General features: G+C 41.2%; 2 protein-coding genes across 2 annotated transcripts; one reads left to right on the forward strand and one right to left on the reverse strand.

Annotated features, from left to right (window-relative positions):
• On the forward strand, positions 8706-12482 carry LOC8080243. The gene is made up of 2 exons (XM_021462692.1): positions 8706-10093; positions 10181-12482. Exon 2 carries the CDS (start codon positions 10599-10601, stop codon positions 11766-11768), a length of 1170 nt encoding a protein of 389 aa, XP_021318367.1. The 5' UTR covers positions 8706-10093; positions 10181-10598; the 3' UTR covers positions 11769-12482.
• Positions 17423-18449, reverse strand: LOC8056959 (21 kDa protein). Its single transcript, XM_002447364.2, has one exon. It carries the CDS (start codon positions 18323-18325, stop codon positions 17681-17683), a length of 645 nt encoding a protein of 214 aa, XP_002447409.1. The 5' UTR covers positions 18326-18449; the 3' UTR covers positions 17423-17680.

Genomic DNA, 26694 nt, shown 5'->3' on the forward strand with positions numbered 1-26694 from the left:
CCTATGTTTTGAACAAAACACTTAGTATATGATGTATATATTGGATGGCTACAATTGAATGCGATCCTAATACACTATCGGAGAGCCGGCTTTTGCCGTGTGCCCGTTTGTTTGCTGTGAGCAACACACGGCAAACGCCAAACACACGGTATACCTGGCCTTTGTCGTGTGTTACACACGATGAACTCAAACCTTTACGGTAAGCAACACACGGCAAAAACAAGGCACACGGCAAAAGCTAACCCTACGCTAACGTCAACGTTTGTCGTGTGCGGCCGTTAGGCACACGGCAAAGCTTGGGTTTACCGTGTGCTTAAGGCTGGCACACGGCAAACACAAACTTAGTCGTGTGCCAGGGCAGCACACGGCAAACAATTTGTCTTTTTTCCATATTTTGCCCTCTAATTTTTTTTCTCTACACACTCACCATTTATAACTCCATACTCAAATTTCATAAAATTTGAAACATGTTTGTACATTTTTGCAATTAACAACATTCGTTTTTATTTTTCCAGATGCGGTCAAATTTGAACTACGAGTCAGTGAAATAGTTGAAAAAATATCAGAAAAATGATATTCATGTTACCCAACCCTGTCTGAGAACACATATTTAAAACGGAAATGACTTTTAAATGTTGTGGTTAGGAGACACGACGTCGAACGTGCGTCGGTACTTTTAAAAAATTCTAATAAATGCTATTTTATTCCGTAAATCATGAAACTTGTACATATGTCATGTTATCATACATAGAGGCCATAGAAAAAGTTTGGGAAAAATTCGAACAAGTTGTCACGTATGATGTGTAGAAATTGGACATCTCCGGAGAAGTTTAAGAGAGTTATGAGTGAAGGAGCATGAGTTGGAGTAGATTTGACTTTCATATTTGAGTTTGATTTCGAAACTTTTTCTATAGGCACTACACCACATAGGTTGTGTGGTGTCCAAATTTGGGAATTTTTCGGAAACATTTACTATTTCTTAATTATTTTCAGCATTTTAATTGAAAATTTTAAAATTTGAATTTTTTAAATAACCTCGGATGAAAAAACTCTCTAAATAAACTTTGTAGATCTCCAAAAGTTATGAAACTTCATAGTTGACAACTTTTTGTTTTGGAATCATCTTGTCATGCAAAAACTACATTTGAATTTCTCAAATTTGAAAGTCAAATTTTGTAAACGACCTCAGATGGAAAAACTCCCTAAATGAAAATTGTAGATTCCAAAAAGTTATGAAACTTTGTAGTTGACAACTTTTTATTTTGAAATCATTTATGACCTCAAATAATCAATTTAAACATAATTTGGTATAATATTTGAGGAACTGAAATGTAATATAATCACAAGTCATAGTGTGGTGCAGTGGTTAAGAGTGGATACATGCAAGAGAGAGGTTATAGGTTCAAATCCCATGGGTCGCAAAGATGCAAAAAATTTAGAACTTCGGATTTTTTTTGTTTTTATCAGTGTCAAACCTAGGAAGGGGATTTGTCGTGTGCCCAACCCTGACACACGGCAGACATTGAGACTTTAGCGTGGGCCTGCATGGTGACACACGGCAAACCCTGCCGTTTTCCGCCGTCCGTCACCTTTTTTTGCCGTGTGCTTATAATTTGGCCGTGAGTAAAGGTAATATTCACCATGGGAGGGTTTCTCGTGTGTTCTTCGCCGTGAGCAACACAAGGCAAAGCCTTCGCCGTGTTTGGGCTTTGCTGTGCACCAGGCACACGGCGAACCCCCCCCCCCCTCCGGTAGTGAAACCAAATCAGACTGCCAAATCAGACTGGTTTTGGAAATAGGCTAAATACCAAAACACATGTTTGGATGCAGATGAAATTGCTATTTTGAATCCTATCACATGACAGGTTTTTTTTCAAATTTTATCCTTTGAAACTATTTTAGTAATAATCGCAAAATAAAATTAAATGCATCCCATGCCCCTTTTGGTCACACCAAAGGACGTGGCGTGACTATTCCACATAGTCACGCCAGGTGTGTTGGCGCGTCAATCCAGCCACCGTGGCAGCGATGGTTGACCAGGGCCGGCATGACCGCCACTAGGCCCCACCCTATCGCGTCGTATGCATTGGCGCGACGGGTCGGGTCATGCGAAATTAGGGTTTAGCCAATATAGATGGCCATCGGGCCGTGCCGGCCCGGCCCAGTGGCCTGGCGTGCCGTGACTGCCCCGGGCCACGTCGTGCCATCGTGGGTCGTGCCATCGCCGTGCCTCGTGCCGGAGGTACGGCCCAAGGAACGGCCCGTGGGACGTCGGGCCACCAAGACAAAGTCGTGCCAGGCCCGCAGGATGGGCCAGTAGCAGGTCTATATTTTTTTTTAATTAGCATGCTATATTTCTTACCAGGCCACTTAGAATGGATGGATGGGCCAACAGGCCTACATTTTCTTTTTTTAGAATTAATAGGCTATATTTTTTACTGGGCCATTAAGCACCGGGCCATCGGGCCATGCCTGAGCCGTGCCACAGGCCACGGTGGCAGCGCAGGCACGGCCCAGGCCGTGTCGGACCGGGCCCTGTAGCCGTCGGGCCGAGCCGTGCTCGGGCCGGGCCAACGGGCCACGGACTGCATGGCCAACTATATTAGCCAAGGAGCCCACCGAGGAGCCACGACCACCTCTCCTGCTCCCTTCCGTGACCTCACCGGCCCCACACGAGGTGGTGGGCGTGGCTCCACCCCAGCCTAGAGGCGCCTAGGCATGGGGTGCCTCCCTACTCGAGAGACGCCGATGAGTGGCGGTACCGCCGCAGGCGGCCTCCTCCCCTACCTCCTTCGTGGACCTCCAGAGTAGGCCCAAGGTGTTCTTCCTTCTTCTTCTCCTCCCTTGTTTTGCTTCATTTTGCCCATTGTTGGTATGTTTAGGGCTAGGGAAAAATAGGTAGAATGTGATTGTTTGAATCATTTGTTGATACGATTTAATGCATAGAGTAGTTAGAGGATGTAGCGTGCTCGTGGATTTGGAATGAACTATGTGTTGCATGTACATAACTAGTTGTTGCATGAAGGATTTAGAGTGGTATGTTAATATCGTAGTAGTGATAGATATGAATTGGATTCAAAGATGAGTAGTTGCTAAATTGTTGTGTTGGTTGGCATTTTGTAGATGGACCGGTTAGTGCGATTGTTTCATGGTGGCATAGTAAAAGCAAATGGAGAGTTTGAAAGCATGCATTTGGAACCTTAGTTTTTTAGTAGTGCTCCTAGCTTCCATGATTTGGTTAGCTATTGTTGGGATAAGTTTGGTTAGCCATTAAGATTGGATGGAAGATTTGATTATCGAAAGGAATGAGCACATTATGTGTTGATGCCTTTGTCATGTGAGGATGATTGGAAGGACTATGTAGATGTTGTCAAGAGTAGCAGCGTGGAGTGCTTGGAAGTTGTGGTGCACATGGGTCATGGCCTCTAGTGGTGCCTAAGGATAGTAGAGTCGATGATGAGCCCATTAAGAAGCTTACCCAAGAAGAAGAGTTGCTGGTGGTTCCTGTTAGAGAAGTTGATATGTCATGTGAGGTTGGCGCCCTAGGTAATGATTTTGATTAAGAAGTTTTTGATGATGAAGATGGTATGTATGACAGTATAGGATCATAGGATGATGAAGCTCATGTTGTCTATGAGGTGGACAATGACATGACTTCTAGAGAACGCACTTTGAATGATGTGTTGGAGGATGAGTATAGGTCCAAGCCTAGTAGTGAGGACAAAGAAAGCGAATGTATTGATGTAGGGAGGGAGGAGTCCTTACAAGTTCTAGTGGACAGGATCATTGAGAATGGAGTGCAATGAGGCCGAAATAAGGCAATTGAGGGTAGTCCATGTTGCGGTACCATGATTCCAAACTTCATGCACATTAGTATGGTGGATGAGGTAGTTTGTGACACTAGTTTGGCGATCTTGGATGATGAGGTGGCAGAGAGTGAGGAGGTGGAGATTAAGAAGGGAATGGTGTTTGAAACATTAGAGCAGCAGAAGTATTTTCTCATGGATTATGCCATTAGGTTTCATAGGCCTTATAGTGTCACTCATTGCGATAAGGAGAAGACGTACACAGTCCTTTGTAAGGTTTGATGTGGCTGGGGAATCTGGGCTAGAGAGTAGAAAAACAAGAAATGGAAGATTCAAAATGTTATGCAATCTCATAAGTGTCGATCTGCCAAGGCAAAGGGTATGCATCCCTAGAACACTGCCCACTACCTTCGTCGTCGTGTGGTTGCTATTGTTAGGGCCGATAGTGACATGTATGTTTCGTCCCTAATCGAGACCCTACGAGGCTTCACTAGCTATAGAGTGAAGTACTCGAAGGCATGGCGGGAAGAGCAGCACACTACGGAGTTGTGTGGGGTGATTGGAAGGAGGTGCAAGGATGACCTAGAGCAAGATAGGAGCTGGCGTAGCTACAATTGCTAGGCTGCTAGGTGGTAGGCCAGTGCAAAAAGCAGTTTGGGCTTTTCCTGGGATGAGAGGAAGGATAGTCATCAATACAGATTATATTTTGAACGTGTTGCTAATTTCTAGCTTAACGGTATCGTACGACATTATGTTAAGATTATATAATACTACCAAATATACACGTACGACAGGTATATGTTTCTACAAACTATTTCAAATGGAATGGAAATGTTAATTGAATTCTCGATATACAATAAAGGTAGATGACAACTGCTCGACCGATTTGATCGATGTTGACGGTCCTTAATGCCTATTTTATACCATCAACTATTGCTCAATATAACATGATATCAACCATAAAGCATAGTTGTAGGGTTTGATTCTAACAAGTTCCATGAGTTTTGGTGTTCTCACTTGCTTTGTAGGAATATGGAATTTTCCATCAAATAAAAGTATGTCAAATGATGATTTGGACTACACCATTGCGACGGGCTCGTTGAGATGATCGAAACGGACATATCATTTGCTATATTTGGAGTCCGGAGTGAAAAGATATTAATTTTATAAATAAAGGAGAATTACCACTAAGGGGCCCCACGCCCAAGCAAGGCCCATGACGTGAGAAGAGGCTCATATGGCATGATAGAGGCCCAAGAGAGATGCCCCAAGCTGCTCCCTTGAGTGGGCTCACACGAGGGATGATTGGAAGGCCCAAGTTGATGTATAATAGCCCAACAGAGCAAACGGTGGAAGAATTAGTCCCACATCGCCTGTCTAGAAGAGGTGGGAGGCTTTTCTAGGCTATAAATAAAGAGGCAGACCCCCCCCTCTCTGAGGGCACCACATTATTACGGAGATGTAGAGGCGTCCCTCGAATGGATGGCCTCTCACCTCTATAGAATTAGGGCTCGACATTCCAATGTAGTAGATTAGCTCTAGTTGAGAGTTAGGGAGAGTGGCGCTATACGCCCGGGTTCTGGAGGAGTCTTCGGAGGAGTTGTTAGAGTTCTGGTATATCTTTGTATCTTTTCTTGTAAGACTTATGCTTTAATATATTTCAACTTCTCTATTTACTTTTATGCATTACATTTGATTGGTTAGTATAGTTGTTATACTTTAGCATAGGATCTCCGCCCGCATCGGGTGCTCTAGTATTAATTGTGACTAGAGTAGTAATTTGTAGTAGAGACATGGTGTCTAGACTATAGGTTACCTGAGATTGCACCCAATTCAACATATAGTTGTGGTAGCCCTAGGTGGTGACAGCTCTGACGGCCGACATATTCCACCATGTTAGGGTTGGTGTTTGTAGGACCGTAGTTGGACCTTTCTAGTCCCCTTCTCATCTTTTCATGACTAGTGTTCCAATGTCCCGAAATGTTATTGTGTGATTGCTTTACCTACCATGAATTAGTTATTATAGAACCCTAGTAATAGAGAAGTATTTAGGAACCTTAAACTCTCCCGTTGTCCTCTCACTTTAGCTATCTACACTTTCATCATAGAATTCTCCGGTGTGTGTCATATATGCATAATTTCTATCATCTATTATTTATCCCTACTTTAGTCTAGTTGGTGTATTAGTTAGTAGATACATGATGGTGAACTATCAATGTCTTTATCCATTGTTTCCCGGTGGTAAAATATAAATAACCATACATGGAATACTCCCGGTAAAATGCTACAATGGTTTTCTTGTGCGCTTGCATAATCCTTCATATTTTAACTGTGTGAAATACCAACAATCGGATCATATAGAATAAGGTTCAAATTGTTTGTTATGCCTTAGCTTCATATAGCGCTACACTTTCACTTGACACCCTTTTTAAATGGCTCTTGTTGTCGCTATCTTATTCTATTTCTATACCTTTGTTGATCCATCCTCATATGGTTGGAAAACCCCACACGGAGAAGAGAGCACTCATCTTGGAGTGAACTTGCTACTTATAAGTTTTTAGCCATTATCTTTTCTATACTTTGCTACCCAACGTTTTCTTTAGACACGTACAAACAATGTGAGAAATTATGACTTTAATGATGCGATAAGATTTTGCCTAATAAATGAACAAATATAAAATAACATGATATAAATAAAGAAGCATTTGTAAATTCAAAATAATTGTTACTTAAATAATGTAGTATTAACTTATTTAGCAGGCTTTTTGGCCCATAAACAACGTAACATTATGTTTTTCCTTTTTGTTCATATAAACAAAGGAGAGCATAAAGAACATGTATATGATAGTTTTTTTCCATCATTTCTTACAAACATCTTTAGAATTTTATTTTTCAACTTTTTTGTCATACATTATGTGGATTTAGACTCTTGGAATGTTGGATTATAGTCTTTAATTTGGACACTTTCACTTCTTCTTGTTCGGTGGGTCTTTGATGAATTAACGGACTACTATCTTCAAATGAGAGGTACCATCATCAATTCATGTTTACATTTGCTATAGATTTGCTATTGATGTGTTGATGTGTCCTTATGATGTCATTAAAAAGTTGTCTTTGCAATCCACCCACCCAAATTTTTGTTTGAGCTCCACCACTGATTTATAGGATTGTCTGTTCCTCACATGCGAATTGTATTGTTGGGGTTCTTTGGTTTTATTTCCACCTTTCCTTACAGCTGTTGTTCATTCATAGGGGGTGTTTGGGACTGCTCCACAAACTCTGCCTCCATAAACTCCACCGTGGAGCAGCTCCACAAAAAACTGGAGTTTGTGGAGTACCTCTTTAGGTGCTCTCACAACTCCACTTTTTTTTCTCGAACTGAGTGCGTGGAGCTGAAACCGTTTGGCTAAAAAATATGGAGCGAAGCTGAAAAACGTGGAGTAGAGCAGTCCCAAACACCCCCATAATATGATATTATGAGTAATACAAGACGTTTGAAATTCTAATCTAGGATACATAGAAGGACCATTGCTCTATTGGACCATCTAATGTGATCGACCCATTAACCGAGGAATTTAATTTCTAATTTTAAATTAGTTGAAAACCCCAATCTAGGGAAGGTAAATCCATTATTTTCGGATCTAGAACAAAAGAAGCTCGGTAGTTGCCATCTTCCTCGTGTGTTAGTATTTTCTTCCTTTTAACAACAAACGAAAGCATGTGTGCTCAGATTTTTATTATTTTTCTTTTAGTTGCTAAGACATACATGCATTTATATTGACGTGCCTTTGTATCATTTTCCTTTTCCAATTATATTTTTATTAGTTGTATGCATCCGTATTGACACGGGCCTTGTTTAGTTTCCTAAAAATTTTGCAAAATTTTTCAGATTCCCCATCACATTGAATCTTTAGACGTATGCATGGAGTATTAAATATAGATAAAAATAAAAACTAATTGCACAGTTTAGTCAGAACAATACAAACGAATCTTTTGAGCCTAGTTAGTCCATGATTGAACAATATTTGTCAAATACAAACGAAATTGCTACAGTGCTCATTTTGCCAAAAATTTTGGAACTAAACAAGGCCACGCCTTGAGGACTCTGGAGTCAAGAAAAATAATGGTGCAAGTCAATATAAAAGACGTACAAAACTCATGTTTTTAAAATAAAAGTGACTTGTGGCGGGTTGGATTATAGACGTACCGTGATACGTATTTGAGATTGAGTCTTGTTTAGAAGAAGTAAATGTACGGATGACATAACGTGATGATGATGATGATTACCTTCAAATATACGCTCGTGCAGTTAATCAATCAATCAATTCACCTAATAAAAGAGATGCAAACTGTAGATCACGTCACTACAACTGTGAGCTGCTCCTCTATCCTCTCTCTCCCCCTTCTCTGTCTGTTTGGCTTTACTCCTTTCAATAAATTTCAGGGCTTGCCCTCTCTTGTTTTCTTAAAAAAAAACTACTACCTCGAGCGCAAGTGATCAAAATTAAATTAGATTTGAAAAAGAAGAAGTAACGATGAAAACAAGTTTTTAGGAGCATTTTCGCTAAGAAGAATAAAATTTTATGGTTTTTTTTTTTCTGAAAAGCTGCAGAGAGCCAGGTATTTTCTTAGTTAGGCCTTGTTTAGTTTACTCCAAAACTCCAAAAAAAATTTAAGATTTTTCGTCACATCGAATTTTACGGCACATGCATAGAGCATTAAATATAGATAAAAACAAAAACTACTTGCACAGTTTGACTGTAAATCGCGGCATGAATCTTTTGAGCCTAATTACATTGGGGCCTTAGATAAAAACAAGCAAGTTGAAGGTCTTCTCTTGTAAAAAACGCTAGCTGACCAGCATGTGTTTTGTTGACAACAGAGTTGACCATGGTCAAGGTCAACAACCACTCTGGTTCATCCTTTCTCTTCCTCTCTGTTTTCCCCAATATACAGGCCATCTGGCCATGGATGCGCATGGCGCAGCTCCCGGTGTCAAGTTACAGACCAAGAAACGGCTAAGCGACACGACGGCGTGATGACGTACCCGCCGAACCTGTTCTCAACGGTGGGCAGGGAACAGCGGCGGCCGGCCGTGGAGCTAAGGAAGAGATTGACGCTCATGAGGTCTTGCCATTGCCAATGAAGAAGCCGCGGACGGCGAGGACGAAGCTGGCGGCCTCTGGTGGAGCTTAGGGGCGGTGTTGGTACGCTGCAGCCTCCATGCCCCTACTCCCATGTGCTCGACGACGACATGAGCTCACTGCGGTGTCGATGCTTTCATGGACGATGCAGCTAAGTTGTTCGATGAAATGGACACAAGTTTTTTTTCCTTGGAATTTGACGTACTGTTATCTCCGCTCTTAATAATATTTTACCCATTATCTGCTTCAGGCTTTCTTATGAAGACATTATAAATTCAAGAAGGCCGTTATAATAATATAACCCCTATTCCCTGTGAAGTGCTAACTGGCAATTGAACTTCTTTGGTGTGCCTAGCAGTCGGGACATGTATCTAGTCTCAACAGTTCACATCATGATAATTGTCCCTCTGATTAAACCTGATGACTACTCCATTGCCTGCCGGTTGTTTTTCTTAGATAAGATGCTAAAACACTAGATAAGATGCCATGACATAGGCACTAACTACTCCTACTTATCCTAGAGATGGAGCTCCAAAATATCAAAGACACAAGACTTATTCCTTCAAATAGTGCCTCTGATTAAACCTGATGACTACTACACTACCTGCAAATGCAAGTTGTTTTTCTTAGATAATGGATATAAGTTCTGGCTTTAGTCTTTCGTCATGGAACAGGCTACAAATACACCCAAAAATTACTCTGCAATTTGTAGTGATTGTAACTGAAAGCAATGGAAGTTCCGTTCAGTTCTCTTCTTTTCAACATGAGTGTCTTGCTTGTGCATAGTACCATAGACCAACTAGTTGATTGGTCAGTTTTCAGTATATCCGCATCCAAGTTAAATATTGGAGACAATTCAATGCAACTTGGATGTTTCCACATTGTAGTTGACTGGAATAAATAACTTCTGATAATATCCAAGTATATACAGAAATTTCAGTAGCCCATGTTACTTCTATGACTTAGTCTAGTTATATATTAGTCATTTCCCTTGTCTATCTATGACTTAGTCTACTTATATATTAGACTTGGTCACATGTTACTTCCTCTATATTTAGGCCAACCCTCCCCCCTCTATATCTGAATCTGTATAACACATATTAGTTCAAATCAGTTGCATGCATACAGGAGCCCCAAGATCAGGTTAATCATCCACAGATGCAACAATAATGCACATGTAGTTTCCTCTTGTATTCACAAGCTTATACTGCTACGCTTTTTCTTGTGCAGGAGCAGGACACATTTTTGCAGAGCTGGTAATGATGTCAGAAGCGTTCAGTTCTGCTGTCGTTGGGGAAGCAGTTAGCAGGATATTCTCTGCTATCATCAGCAAACACGAGGATGGCTCAGGTGAAGAGAGTGAGTTAGAGAGGTTGGAGATGGCGCACATCAAAATGGAGGCAGCAATTGACACATCCAACAAGTGGCAGATCACCGATATGCCGCTGTTGCGTTGGAGAAAGAAGCTGAAGCGTGCTGCTCAAGAGTGCGAAGACATGCTGCGTGAATGCAAGCAGAGTACTCTGGGAAGATGAAGAGACCAAAAAGCAGGTCAGGGAATACTCTTTTCCTAGACGTGTTGCTTACCACCAAATGACTGGTCTCCTCTTTCATCAATCACACTAGTGATGAATGCTCAAGCAAGGCCATGGTGCAAAGATTCGAGAGGCTTGCAGAGGGTGCTGATGATTTCTTGAGATATGTGCAGCTTGGCGGAACACCAAAGCAATATTTGTTCTTCGATCCTCTCATTAGCAACCTTTTTGCTGGAAAACTTGTAGAGCACAAAACGATGCACCATGGAAGCCAATACCGTTACTTCGCCATACGGCCCATGAGCTTCGAGGAGCGTGGACTAGAGGCCATGCTATCATTCATCTATGAAGATAGCAAGGCACCTCACAACAGCTTTCGCTTAGGGTTTATGCTGCGTCTTTCTGAGAGTACCGACATCATTGAGATTGCAATCAAGTGTCTGCATCTGGTGACGCCTCACTTCAAATCTACTGCTGAGATTGTTATGAAGCAGCTCACTCAGCTTCCAACGCAGGATTTCTCTTCGTCATCTCAATGCAATACAACATATAGCAGCAATGCTCACTGGAATAACGTTCACGACACTTTGACCCAATGGTTCCGCCCAGATCCTTTATGCTGCAAAGGATATGATTATGAACACAAGTTGCCTGCTTGTAGCACTACTGCAGATGCATCATCGACGCTATCCAACATATTTCCTGAACCTGTCTGTGAAGTGTTTTTGCAGCGTCACATCTCGGTATCCGAGTACAACAACCTGCAGGGATCAAGTTGCAGTAGTTCATCTTCTCAAGAGGATGCACAAGCACAGGCACCTCTGAAGCTGGGAGTTCTCTTCAACCCACATGATGGCATCGTCAATGAACTTAACAGTACTACCGGAGTTCAGATTCAGAGCTCTGCAACAGAAGCAATTGATGGGGAGAAGCAGCCTCGCACACATGTCAATGTCCATCCACACCAACTTGATGAGATGCTGATACCAAAGGCAATAGACTATCTGTACAATAATTCTGGGGCGACCATATGCCAGATATCTTGGAGGTCCAGACACGGCAGTGCACACCTTTGTGTAGAGAAAACAACAAAGCAGATGACAAGGACTCGCAGGGTCACGCGAACAGCAGGTAGAAACAAGAGCAGCAAGGGGCTTCAACTGGAGGACCAGATAAAGAAAGTGCAGTGGAAGCAGGTCACAGAAGATTTTTTGAAACTTATGGCTGTGCGTAAGTCGGACAGATTGCAGGGCTCTATTACCATATGGCTCGACAGGTACTAGTGTGTTCTAGATATTGCTCAAGGCCGTATTTAGTTCCTTATGGAAAAAATTTCACGATACTGTAGCATTTTTGTTTGTTTGTGTTAACTATTGTCCAACCATAGACTAACTAGGCTTAAAAGATTCGTCTCGTAAATTCCGACCAAACTGTGCAATTAGTTTTTATTTTCGTCTATATTTAATATTACATACATGCGTCTAAAGATTCGATGTGACGAGGGATCTTGAAAAATTTTGGGTTTTTTAGTGGAAGTAAACAAGGCCCAAATACTTCAGGCGGTCTCTCCCTGGATTTTCTATACCTGTCCACTGTATCCTGTAAAATTTCTGTGTTACAGAAACCTTATGGGATTGTATCTGGTATATATCTGATTCTACTTGCTGTATTATGGTTATGTTGTACTATTGTAGTTTTTCCATATTGTACCTGATATACTGTAATAACTACTACTAATAGATTATAGATAGTGCAACAGTTTGCTCATTTAGAGAGGACGGAGAGAGTTGACTAATTCGCATTCTTGGAAAATTCTGGTTTCAAAGGTGATGTGTATTTTCTGTCAGGCCTCATGATAAATCTGCTTATCAATTCAGCTGTGTGGTTTTCATGCAAAAGCAGGGTGGGCTGCAGAACTATATACCCGTTGGCTGATATCAGATTCGCTGTACGAATGTGATTTGTTTGGTTTAGTTCATTATATGTATGCAGCACTGCCTGTTTCATTCAGAAATTTCTACTTTTAAAAAGGTTAGGTATTTTTAAAATTAAAATTGAAAATGGGGAAAATTATATTACACACACTGCCAGAGTTTGACTATTTCCAAGAGTTTAATACCAAAGACATACAAAGAAAAAAGGTAATCCATAGGACGCAACAAACTGCATGGCTTTTGGCTCTAGAAGTTGGCATGCCTTAATAATCTTTTCCTTATTTTCATCCGTGAGCTGTAATAGAGTCTAGAACCAGAGCTAATGTGCTGACTTAAATAGAACAACCAGAAAGGTTAGTGGCTTGTGTTTATCAAAGATTATATTGTATCATTCTGTGTAATTCAATGCCCAATATAACTCTGCAGCACCTATCAAAAGTTGCAAATGAGGTGTGAGGTACCATTTTTTTTTACTAATTGACCCAAGGTTTTGTTTCCTTTTTAAGTCAGTCCTGCCAAACTCTCTGCTCACAGCCCAGAACATACTTCATGTATTTTTTTTATTAATAAGAAACGGAGCAATGTTTATGGGTAAATATTGCTTGGGTATGCCAATTTTTTTTTTTTTGACAAGGTGCGTATTTTATATTTAATATAATAGTAAGAGAAGGGGAAGCGCAGAAGCCTTCCAAACATACTACAAAGCAGCCGCAAAGTTACAGGAAAAACGGAACAACATATAAATAAACCTAAGTGATGAGGAGCAAGGGTGACGGTATGCAAACTTGGTTTCAGATGACTGGACCTGAAGCCGATCAAGCACATGCACATATCGCTCAGTCCAGGATGTTGGCAAAAGCAGAGTACTACTCTGAATTCATCTTTTGCTGGAGCAAATTCCGCATCCGCTTGTATACAACTCTGTTTTTTTTTAAATTATCTTTTTAATCATAATAAATCACACATATCGATAGATATATGGAATTTATCATTTAGTAGCTGATGATGTTTCCAAGCAGCTGATGATCGGAGGTTGAAGGGGGCAGGGCAGAAAGGACGTACTGTACTGGGCTCTCCCATGCGTGTGTGTTGGATCCGAATCAGATCCATTTCCATTGACCGGCTGGCTATATAAAGTGGCATGCATGAAACTGCATGGTCCTCCTCTTCCTCCCACAAGCAAGGTCCTACTACTATTTATCAAAAAAAAAAAGCTAGGAAATACTGAATAGCTGACAAGTTCAGGCCTTGTTTAGTTCACACCAAATTCAAAATTCCCCGTTACATCGAATTTTGCGGCAAAGTTACGAAGCACTAAATATAGACGAAAATAAAAACTGATTGCATCTGTAAATCGCGAGATAAATTTTTTAAGTCTATTTAGTCCATAATTAAATAATAATTGAAAAATAAAAACGAAAATGTTATAATACTGAAAACCAAAAAAAATTCAGAACTAAACAAGACCTCACTAGACAAACGAACAGACCATCTCCCGGTCCCGGCAGCGAAGAAGAGACAATTAAATCGATCATGTGTACACACTGACGACGCCAGTGCAGTTGCCAGTACTGCTACAATTTGCTAGTAGTATGCGAATTCATTAATTGGTAATGAATCGAGGAAAGGGACATGTAACAGAAGAGATGGCGACGGGGGCTTAACAAAAAACTTAGGCAACGTGACGTCGTCCACGACGGGGCGATGGAAGACGCTTACTTTACACAGGCAAACCACCATGCGTGCATGAAAATGCCTCTGCCTACCTTTATTATGTTTTCATTCAGGTAAAGAAAGCCGTGTTGAATTGTTTCATTTGCACAAGTGAAGTGGTGGACGAGATAAACGACCATATCATCGTGGATTCATCATTCATCCCACGTGTAGTGTACACTGTAGTGTAGTTTTGCCTACCCGCCCCGTGTGGGTTACGTTACAATAATTCGATTGATTACTACTTTTATCTTAATAAAACAAAGATTATATACTAGTATAGTCCTATATATATAGAAAACGACACTGCTAGCGCCCGAACATCTAGCGCCAGCAGCACGTCTAGACACAGAGCCTCCCACCCACGCCACACGGAGAAAAAAAAGAAAAAGGCACCAACAGCGCGTTTGCACGCCGAGCCCTCCACCCACGCCACATGGAGAAAAGACAAAAAAAAAGAAAAGGAAACACATCCGTCTCCAACTAACTCGCCCCTGCCCTATTCGCCTCGTACGGAGGACTGTTCTTCGTCCGCTCTCCATGCAAGGAGCCCGTCTCCACTCCCACGAGCACGAGATCCACCCCGCCTCTCGCCTTGCCGGCCCCTAGCACATTCGCCCGCTGCCAACTCGTCCCCACACCCTTACCCCCATATGCTTAACGTTGCAACACAATACGCATAATAGTGTAGCAACACCGGACATACTGCTACAACAATAGGTTGAAGTAGTTGAAACACCATAAAACATAGTATTACAACAAAAACCAAACAACTGCTACAATAACATGCAAACAACTACTACAACATACAGATTGAAGCATTGGATGGAGTAGCTGAAACACCATGAACATGAACCTAGTATTACAACGACAACGAATGGTTATTGCAATAACATATAACAACTAAATACAAACAGCATAGATTGAAGCATTAGATGAAGCAGCCGAAACACCATGGATATAGTACTACAACAACACGAAATAGTTGTTGCAATAACATGCAACAACTAATACAACAGTGCAGATTGAAGCATTGGATGGAGGAACTGAAATACCATGGACTACAACAACACCGAACAACTGCTGCAATAACATGAAACAAACTACTACAACATGAAGATTGAAGTAACTAAAATAATATCTCAGAACACAGTACTGCAATAAACAACTAAAACCTACTGCAACGTCTAGAGAAAACCATTGCAATAATGATGAGACCTGAACCTGAGAGCTCACCGGAACCCTACCCAACTGCAACATCACTTGAAAACGTACTGCAACAACCAGAGGATGTCACTATAACACGCTCGAGTGTTGAACCCAAGAGCTTGCCAGATCCCACAAATCTAGATCCAGAGAGCAGGGGGGAGGAGGACGAGGAGGAGGAGCAGGAGCTGGAGAAGGTGGAGGAGGAGAGGAGGACTCAGATCCAAATCCATAGGAGGAGGCAGGGGAAAGAGAGGCCTTAGATCCAAATCCCTCCCCACCCACCTCGTCGGAGCCGTGCCGTCATCCTCGTTTCCAGATGCATGGAGGTCGCAGAGCGAGGAAGAGAGAGTATGGAGGGAGGAGGCGCGCCGCTCGCTGTAAGCCACGGTCATCGCCCCCACTCTGGTGGCATAGAGGCATAAAGGTCGTAGCGGAGTGAGTGAGGGAAAGAGGGAGGAAGGAAGGGGGAGGGACAGCTTGCCAGCGGCGCAGTAGGAGTACAGGCGCAGGCGGCAAAAGCGGCGGGGGCAGCAAGAGGAAAGCCAAGAGGGAGATAAAAAGAAATGGATAAGAAGACGTGAGGGGAGGAGGGGGCAACGAGTGGATTAGGAGCGGATAAAACTAGTGGACAGTGGTGTTCGTCGGTCCGGACGTCTTATACATATCATTACCGATAGAAATAACAACAGAAGGAATTGGGATTATATATATTATTACTCCTACTTTTTGATTGACAGCAAATTATATTGCCCTGCGACAAGCAAGCAAGCACTCATGGTGCGTGCCTCGTTGCCATAATGCCATAGCAGTTAAGAGCCTCTGCCTCTCCATGTGTATAGGACGATTGATTGATGGATGATGGTCCACGCATACGAGCATGGCCGGGTATTTAGACCATGTTTGGATCACACAGGTAAACTAAAGTAGTCTAAAGTTTCACTCATCAACTTTATTAAATAAATTTTAGACCTGATCTTTAAAGGATTGTTGCTCTCTCTTCCCTTCTTAGTAAAACCAGCAAATCAAACAATCTACACCGCTGAATCACTGGTAGATTTGGCTAAGCGAACCGGCTGGCAATTCATTACCCAACCCATGGTTTACCAGCAGTTAAAGAAGAGCAGAGCAGCAGTACACTCGTTTGTTTCAGTTCTGCAGACTCAAGAACCTCAGGTTGCATCTCTTGCTATATTTAGCTTAGCTTAGTGCAGAGATATTTATTGATTAGGGTAATCACAGATCTGGTTTTTTTTTTTTTGAAATTTCAGTTAAGCATGCATGAGCATAGCCCTGAAGTGACAGGACCACAGAGTTACCGACAACAGACACCAGTTCGTCAGTAAAACCAGCCCTGAAGTGACAGGATCAAACAATCTGCTGTGCAAGGGTATTTCCCTACTTGCCAATCAAGGCCTTGTTTAGTTCACCCTGAAAACCAAAAAGTTTTCAAGATTCTCCGTCACATCGAATCTTTTGACACATGCATGAAACATTAAATATAGACGAAAATAAAAACTAATTGCACAGTTTATCTGTAAATTACGAGACGAATCTTTTGATCCTAGTTATTTCATAATTGGACAATATTTGTCACAAACAAACGAAAGTGCTACAGTAGCGAAATCCAAAATCTTTTCGCATCTAAACAAGGCCCAAGGCCGTGTTTACTTCCTCAACCAAAACATTTCATTACACTATAGCTTTTTCGTTTGTTTGTGGTAATTATTGTCCAAGCATGAACTAACTAGGCTCAAAAGATTCGTCTTGTCAATTTCGATCAAACTGTGTAATTAGTCTTTATTTTTATCTATATTTAATACTCCATGCATACGTCTAAAGATTCGATGTGACGGAGAATCTTGAAAAATTTTAGGTTTTTGGGAGGAAGTAAACAAGGCCCAATTCAAAACCCAACCCATGGTGTACTAGCAGTTACCAAGAAGAAAAACACAGTTCTGTTCTGCATACTCGAGAACCTCAGGTTGCATCCCTTGCTATGTTAGTTTAGCTTAGCTTAGTGCAGAGATATTTATTCATCAGGCTAATCACAGATCTGGTTATTTTAGTTAAGCATGAGCATATATAACCCTGAACAATCATTAGTAGGTATCGAATGATCCCAGCTGCACAATTACTACTGACAGACAAAGAGAACTACGAAATCGAGCAAGCTGATCGAACCATATCCATAGTCCATACATTCATTCATACATACATACATGGGATTGGCGAAGGAGATGCAGGGGAAGTGAGGAATCGGACATGGAGCGAGGAGGATCGATGAGGAATCAGCAGCACCGACTTCCATAGCAAGCTGCAGCTACGAGAGAGAGAGAGAGTCACAGGAGGAGCCTCTGCCGGTGCGTCGCCGGCTGGAGCCTGTTGACGAGCGCGAGCGCGTTGCTGGTGGCCTGCGCGACGGCGACCACCCTCCTCTTCACCCTGACGGCATCGTCGTCGCCGTCGCTGCCCTTGCCACCGCGGCCGCGGTCCTTGTGCTGCGCGAGGGAGTCGAGGCAGGTGGAGGTGTCGGTGAGCGCGGCGCTAGCCCAGGTCTGGACGTTGCTGAGGGACCAAGCGAAGCGCGGGGTGCCGGCGCGGCCCATCCGCTCCATCTCCGCCGCGGACTGCCGCAGCCGGTCCTCCGCGTCGCGCGCCAGCTCCGCGCAGTCCTTCATCGCCCCGCCGCTGCCGCTGCGGCTGCCGTGGATGTAGGCGGAGCAGTTGCGCGCGCGGTCGGCGCCCACCACCAGCGCCGCCCGCGCCAGCCGCCGCGGGCTCCGACCCACGCTCGCCGCGCAGGGGACCAGCGTGGTCTCGCACACCCGTGGGTACTCCGTCGACCGGCACGACCGCCGCACGAAGTCCACCGCCACCGCCGTGGTGGAAGAGGAATCCGTCGACGCGGTGGCGGTGGCCGCGACGACGACGAGGACCAGGAGGCCGGCGAGCAGGACAAGGTGGCGGCGGCGCGGGAGCGTCATCTCTATGCTGTGACTCGTTGGCCGGTTGCTTTTTAATTTCTTGGCGTGTGGTGTGGTGTGGTGGTGCTTTTTAAGTGCATGCTGCCAACCCAAGCGTAAACCGACGACCTGCAACTGCAAGCAATGGAATTTGACCACCCTCTCTCTCTCTCTCTCTTTTTTACACTAGCGGCCACACACACACACACCGGTAAACATATCAACGGAGGCGTTCGTGAAAAAAAGAATCAAATTCCATAGACCTTCAAATCTTTGTAAAGTTCACCACAAATATTTAGTCAATCTATACCAAATTATAAGACATTAGGGCCTTGTTTAGTTCCAAAATATTTTGCAAAATCGACACTGTATCTCTTTCGTTTGTATTTGACAAATATTGTCCAATCATGGACTAACTAGGCTCAAAAGATTCATCTCGTCAATTTCGACCAAACTGTGCAATTAGTTTTTATTTTTATCTATATTTAATACTTCATGCATGTGTCTAAAGATTCGAAGATTCGATGTGACGGGGAATCTGAAAAATTTTGCAAAATTTTTTGGAACTAAACAAGGTCTAGATTTTGTTTAACACCAAGTTTGATCATTAGTTTTATTTAAAAATTTGTGCAGAATATCACTTCTTTTATCATGGCTTAGTTTATTAATAAAAGTTCTTCAAGAATAACTTAAATTTGACTATGTTTGCATAATTTTTTTTGAATAAGATGAGTGGTCAAATTTGTAGAAAAAAAAGTCAAACGTCTTGTAATTTTTAATGGAAGAAATAGTTTTACTAGCCTATTAACCTATACTTTTAGACAAGCTAGTAGAGTATTAAAAACATACAAAAGTTTATAGTTTTGTGGAGATATTTGGTTGCACGTCACACCTGGTTATGCCACACTTTTACGGTTCATTTTCTCACCGCATCTTAGGCGCTAGTTTTTTACGCCGCCACTTAGGCGGTGCGGCAACAACGACGTGGCAAGCGTAGGCTGAGAGCCAAAAGAAAGCTCTCCATATTTACATTCTCTATAACTAATCACAAATACTAAACTTTACACGCGCTCTCTCTTTGTCCATCTTTTGATCCAATACCCAAATGGATACTCTATAATCTCTATATAGTAATGACAAACTTATATGCTTTTACCATCCATATCTATACCTTTTCCTCTTTATGTGGCATCAACATGTGTCTTGAATACACATTTAGTTGAAATCATAGATTTAGGCCTTGTTTACTTCCAAAAAATTTTGCAAAATATGAATAGTAGTACTTTCGTTTGTATTTGACAAATATTGTCTAATTATAGACTAATTCGGCTCAAAAGATTCGTTTCGTCAATTCCGACCAAACTATGCAATTAGTTTTAATTTTCATCTATATTTAATACTCTATTCATACGTCTAAAAAATCGATGTGACAGGAAATCTGAAAAATTTTGTAAAAATTTTCAGGAACTAAACAAGGCCTTAAGTTATGATGGTTCTTCTTGTATCTCATTTCTCATGACTTTTGTCATGACTCTATATTTTGACTTTGAAATTTAAACTTATTACAAGTGCTACAAAAGTTTAGCCGCATGTTAGGTGAGGCTCTTGTCCCTTGCACATTCTTATTTAGAGATCTTCTTTTTTATTTTAATAAAATAAATAAGAAAGTTCACAATACTGTGTTCTTGAGTACTTTATTGGTATAAACGGCCATTTAAGTCTGCAGACACGCCAACGGGTGCTAGACCAAGCAGTCAAGCACTTTCCTGCGGCACCCTAGGTCCCAAGTTTGATTCGTGAGTGGGACGAATTTAGGAACCTGTGGGTAGGTGTGTGTGCGCTTTGGTGCCGCATCGCTCACTGTGCCGGCTGGGTAAAAAGGTTCGGGGGGTTTCTTGGTCGGGGACTGAGGTCTTCTTCTTAAGAGTCTGGTCCAGCCTATGTGATTGTTGTGGAAGCGCTATAAGTGTTGCACGGCCATAGGATCTGGCAGGCGTTTAATACTGTGAGGGGGTCTTTCCCTCACCGGCCGAGCTTTTTTAGTCTGCAGACGCTATTATCCTGGTGGGGGGCATGAATCAATATTTAGCAAGTGATATATATTGATAGTTAACATAACAGTCACTATTTACATACTCTATGAATTCTAAAAATCAAGGACGCCATGGCCCCCCTTTGATCTACACGTGTCTTTCCTCCACTCTGCTCAATGCAAAATGTTCACATTTTCTCAAAGGTTAAAGAATTAAATGGGTACTCATATCTCCTATCTTATACCCTACTAATTCACCAAATTAATAGTCTGTTCACTTGACTGAAAAGTCATAACTAAAAATATTATTTATTGATTTTTTATGAGAGAAAAATATTAATGAATGGCTAGTAGATTCGATTGATAAGCTCAAATGAACATAAAATATCCTGTAGAAGTTTATGATTTTTTTGTAGATGTTGTATTTTTTTGTTTAGTGAGTTTTCTACTTTTTTATTATCACAATAAACATTTGAATTGGTTTCAACAATCATTTCTATTTGTTGTAGTGGACTGTTTGCTCTGTTGCAATAGCACGTATCTTCAGTCCGTTGATATTACGCTGGTTGCATAGGTGCTATCCTTTATTGTCATGGAATGGAATACTTCGAAAATAAATAAAAGTAGAAAACTGTAAATGTAAAAAAAAAACATAGAAAAGGAAAGAAAATTAACTGGGCCGTCAACAGCCCAGGCACGCAGCTGGGCCTAGCAGCCAGGCAGACCAACGTGGGCTTTTGGCCACCAACCACATGCTGCACGCACCAGAGATGGCTAAATCCACTAAGGCCTTGTTTAGTTGACATCAAAAACCAAAACTTTTTCAAGATTTCTCATCACATCGAATCTTGCGTCACATACATAGAGCATTAAATATAGACGAAAACAAAAACTAATTGCACAGTTTATCTGTAAATCACGAGATAAATCTTATGAGTCTATTTAGTTCATGATTGAATAATATTGTCAAATAAAAATAAAAATGGTACAATACCCCGAACCAAAAAATTTGCGAACTAAACAAGGCCTAAAAAACAGAGATGGCGAAAGGTACATAAGCTTGAGGAAGCTTAATTTATACCCACCGCTAAATTGTGAAAATTTCAGTCTGCCTCAGCCAATCTATCCGCCTCCCTCCGCCTCGGTCCGTAATCTGCCGGTGGCTACCGTGTGGAAGAGAAAAAAAATAGAATTTTTTTTAGAGTTCTCAATGCAAAATCTTCTATACGCATCATGCTGTTGAGAATAAAAAAAATATAGGGCCTAGGTGCAACCTATCTGCCTCCCTCCGCCTCAGTCTGGAATCTTACCAGTGGCTACCGTGTGGAAGAGAAAAAAAATAGAAGTTCTTTAGGGTTTCCAATATAAAATCTTCTATATACATCACAATATATTGAGAATAAGGAAAATACAGGGGTCTAGGTGCAAAGTGTTTGTCCTATTATTTTACATTTCTTTTATTCTTTAAATCAGCTAAAAATTGATAAATGTGTAGTAATTCATAGAAAAATCTTAAAATTACAAAACAAATTTTGTTCAGCTCCACGTATGTAGATCCATGCAGTAAACAAAAAATATCACAAATTTTAGTATATTTTTTTGCTCAAATGCTTGCCTATGCTTTTTAGCGTAAAACTGATCGGCTGAAAATTGATAAATGAGTAGTGATTCATAGAAAAATCTAAAAATTACAAAACAAATTTTGTTCACCTCGACATAGGTAGATCCATACAGTAAATAAAAAATATCACAAATTTTTTTGATGGAGATGCTTGCCTATGCTTTTTAGTGTAAAATTGAAATTCTAGTTATCTTGCTTCAATTATTATGATAATTTTATGATAGCCTATTTAATGTGATTCTTGATTTGTGGTAAAAGTTTTAGCACTATTCCTACATATCTCACTGATTTACTAATTTACCTAAATTTATGCTTGAGGATACTTTCACTACCTTTGCACGATGTGTTGTTATATTATATGAACACTTTATAAATCCATGTGTTCATAATATACATACAATATATCATATTTCATAGGAATCCTAATCTTATGTTTTAATAAAATACTAACGTATATTCCTCCAAATTCTTACAGTCGGCGCATGGGCAGCACATAAAACCATCCTGCTTGTTTGGGTCAGCCACACCTAAGAAATAGTGCATGCCAGTAATGAACTCTTTGGAGCGGCGATAGACATTATACATCTAATTGCGTGACGACATCTGTATTAAATATTACAACCATGCACTTAGTTCCTTATGTTATTGCACAACACGCATGATATCACATGATTGATTAATTAAAGCAAGTCTGACTACAACAAAGACAACCGCAACTACCAATAAAAAAGTAGAACTAAAATGAACTTTAACAACATAATCAGTTCTCGTCCTATTCCAACTAAAATAGACAACTGCACATCCGTTGGATCAACATCGATGGGCTTCTTCCGCTGGCTCACTGCCTTATCACCTTCAGCGGCAACCACCTGTGCAACAAAATTTCATACATGCTAAACATACTCTTCCTCCCAGTACCAACCTTTACATCTGCCGGTGCCCTTCCAATGCAATTAGAACAAAGAATAAGGAATTTAAACATCATCATCAAGCAAAACTGGTATAAATTAACCATATTAATCAAACGTGGGAAAATAATAACCCACCTCACGGTCCGGACACTTGTAGAATATACGACCAAGTTGATTCCCTCTTTTTTCACTCGATACTCCTTTATAATCTTCTACTTACACTCGTCGCAATCAATGAGAGGAAGATCCGGCTGCAGACGCTTTGGATCCTGGTGATGAGAGACTAAGGACCCGGTCACGGTTGCCATCTACTATATCCATACTCATTTATTTAAACTATGCATGATTTTATTTAAATTTTTATCTAATCTCTATATTCATTGTTGCAAACTACTATAAACATAATATTTTCTAAAGAAAAGTAATTAAAAAGACACTAACAATAAAATTCTATACTTGTCTTGTTTTAAGCATGAAAAATATAATGAATACTATCTAGCAATAAAAAAATATCAAGTCAATTTGATGAACTCTATGCTCAAAATCTTTTTACATGCTCAAACTAACAAGTCTAGCTAATAAGTCGATTTGATGAACCCTATTAATTAAATTCCTTTTATAATCTCAATTATATATAGAAGAAAGATTAAAAAAGACACTATAAATCTTTAATTTATAGCTAAACTATGAAATATTATATATATGGTTACTAATTTAAGCTATGAATTCAAACTAACAAGTAAATTTTAGCTCAAAGTGGCGGAGAAATCACAAGGACAAAAACAACATAAAAATGACATGGGAGGATGAAGCTAGTTACCTCTAAACACGAAGAGTCGATGGTGGAGTCGAAGAAGATCATCAATGGGCGCCGGCAATGTTGATTCAAACTATAACCATTGATTTTGAGCTTAAAATAGAGGAGAAATCATAAAAACAAAAAATAATGTCAAAAAGATAAGAGATGATGAAGTTAGTTACCCCTATACCCGAGGAAACGATGATGGCGTCGAAGAAGATCACCAATGGGCGTCGAAGATGAAGAACAAGCAATGGCTAGGAAGAAGAGAGGGAACAAGCTCAGTGAATTTTGAATGAGCTCGGTCTTGGGGAGGAAGAAGGGAGAAAGATAAAACCCGTGCACCTTTAGTCCCGGCTAGAAGTAAAAACGGCGACTAAAAAGAACCCTTTTAGTCCAGGGGCAAGCCACTAACCAGGCCTAAAGCTTTAGTCCCGGCTAGTGGCACCAATCGGGACTAAAGCTCCCCCTTTAGTCCCGGCCCGTAACACGAGCCGGGACTAAAGGGTCCCTACCCGACAGCTCTGCGCAGTAGCCGTTGGTGAAAGGTCCTAATATGGCTATAGGAGGTGAATAGCCTATTTAAAAAATCTACAAACTCACTAGAACAAGAGGTTAGTAAATAATAAAGCGTAGCTTTTTGCTCTAGCTCTAAAAGACGTGTTTGCGAGCCACCTATCCAACAATTCTAGTTGCTATGATCACTAGGCACACAAGAACTAAGTCTCTACAAGTTACACTAGTGAGCTTAACTACACAAGGCAAGACTAGCAACTAAACTAGTTATACTACTTTGCGGTAAGCAAATGGAGAGGGATAGATATTTATACCACCGTGTAGCGAATGAACCAATCAACAATATATGAAGTCCAATCACCATGAGAAGTCCAATGAACAATCACAAATGAGACACACAATTTTCTCCCGAGGTTCACGCGCTTGTCGGCACGCTATGTCCCCGTTGTGTCGACCAACACTTGGTGGTTCGGTGGCTAAGAGGTGTAGCATGAACCTCGTCCTCACTAGAACACCGCAAGAACCGACCCACAAGTGAGGTAACTCAATGACACGAGCAATCCACTAGAGTTATCTTTCGGCTCTCTACCGGGGAAGGTACAAGACCCCTCATAATCACCGGGAGATGGCCACGAACAATCATCAACTCATGCCAGTGCTCCTTTGCTGCTCCAAGCCGTCTAGGTGGCGGCAATCACCGAGAGTAACAAGAAAACCGTAGCCAAATCGATCCCCAAGTGCCACTAGATGCAATCACTCAAGCAAATGCACTTGGAATCACTCTCAATCTCACAAAGATGGTTAATCTATGAAGGAGATGAGTGGAAGGTGTTTGCTTAGGCTCACAAGGATGTCTAGTAGTCAAGAATGCCAAGAGAGTGAGCCCCAAGCTGGCCAACAACTATTTATAAGCCCCTCAAACAAATAGAGCCATTGGCTCTTTTACTGGGCAAAACATGGGGTCATCGGACGCACAGCAGGTGACCACCAGACACTCAACCCCTGCGTCCAGTGCTCCAGAAGAAGCCACGTGTCCACTGAGTGAACCACGCACGTCGATCTCTAACGGTAAAAAATGAACCACTAGACGCGCCACACCGGTCACGTACCTAGAGAGGTCTATAAAAATGCAGGAGCACCGGACTCACTTCGAGCGTCCAGTGCTCTCAATCAAACTCATTGCTAAAGTCAAGCTACACTCGACGCACAAATAGGGTCTAACCCGCATCCGGTGCTTGGCGTCTGGTGTTCAATCCTAACAGCGCCAGGCACGGATAGCACACCAGACGCGCAGGCTTAGCGTTCGGTGCCTGTCGTCAAAGCATCCGGTGAGTGTTTTCAGTGAAAAACACTCCGGTGACTTCTCCAAACTTTCCAGGCGCAATAGAAAAAATGCGTTTCATTTTCTCAAAAGCGTTGAAGTGTACACCAACAATATCTAACCTTCAAACTCCACCTTCTTCTTAAAGTGTGCCAACACCACCAAGTGTACACCAACAAGTGCAAGTTTGATAGTATTTTCACAATCATTTTCTTCGAAGGAGTTAAGTTGGCTCACTAGGTTCTAAATACATGCACATAAACAATTACATCTAGTGGCACTCGATAACCGCTTAGCCAAAGAATTTCCCTCTTTATAGTACGGCTATCTATTCTAAATGTGATCACACCCTTTATGGTGTCTTGATCACCAAAACTAAAGCCCTAAACAATGCCTTTGCCTTGATCTCCGTAGGGTTTTATTTTTCTCTTTCTTCTTTTCTAAGTTGAGCACTTGATCATCTTGTGGTCATCACCATCATCACCATAATCATCACTTGCTCCATCACTTGGCATGTACCAACCTCATTAAGTCTACACACACTTAGTATAGAGGTTAGTATTAGGGTTTCATCAATTATCTAAAACCAAACTAGAACTTTCATAGGGTGGGACCCTTTAGTCCCGGGCCGTGTTACAGTCCGGGACTAAAGGAGTCTTTAGTCCTAGGGACCAAAACTGCCGAGACTATTGACGATTTTCACAATCGTCTAAAGGCTTCTTCTGTAGTAGTGAGAGCACTAGAGGTCAAAGATTAAAATAATATTATTTTAAACTGGGAACTTGTAATAATTTTGTTAGTCAAGTTCAAAGTTTTAATGTTTAGTCAAGTTAAAAGTTTTAATGTCAAAGTTACATGTTAATTAAATTGATCTATTTGGTTGCGATTTATGAAAAGCTAGTACATATAAGCATGTATTATCCGTACCTTTATGACAGTTAAAATCCATATTGTGATCTTTGTAATATTTGCTCAGCGCAATTAATCCACCAAAGGAAAATGGATTAGATTATAAAAAAAGACATTATTCAAGAACCAATGTTATACACAGTCGGTTAGGTTCAAGGCTGACCTAAGGTCGTCCTTTTGTTTCTGTCTTGATGCTTTTAGTTAAAAAAGATTTGTGTAATTTATACACAGTAGTATGCTTCAATGTCCATTTATTAGTACCATAGTCTTCAAGGATCTAG

Source organism: Sorghum bicolor, chromosome 6 (assembly GCF_000003195.3).
Source record: "Sorghum bicolor cultivar BTx623 chromosome 6, Sorghum_bicolor_NCBIv3, whole genome shotgun sequence".
Lineage (NCBI taxonomy): Eukaryota > Viridiplantae > Streptophyta > Magnoliopsida > Poales > Poaceae > Sorghum > Sorghum bicolor.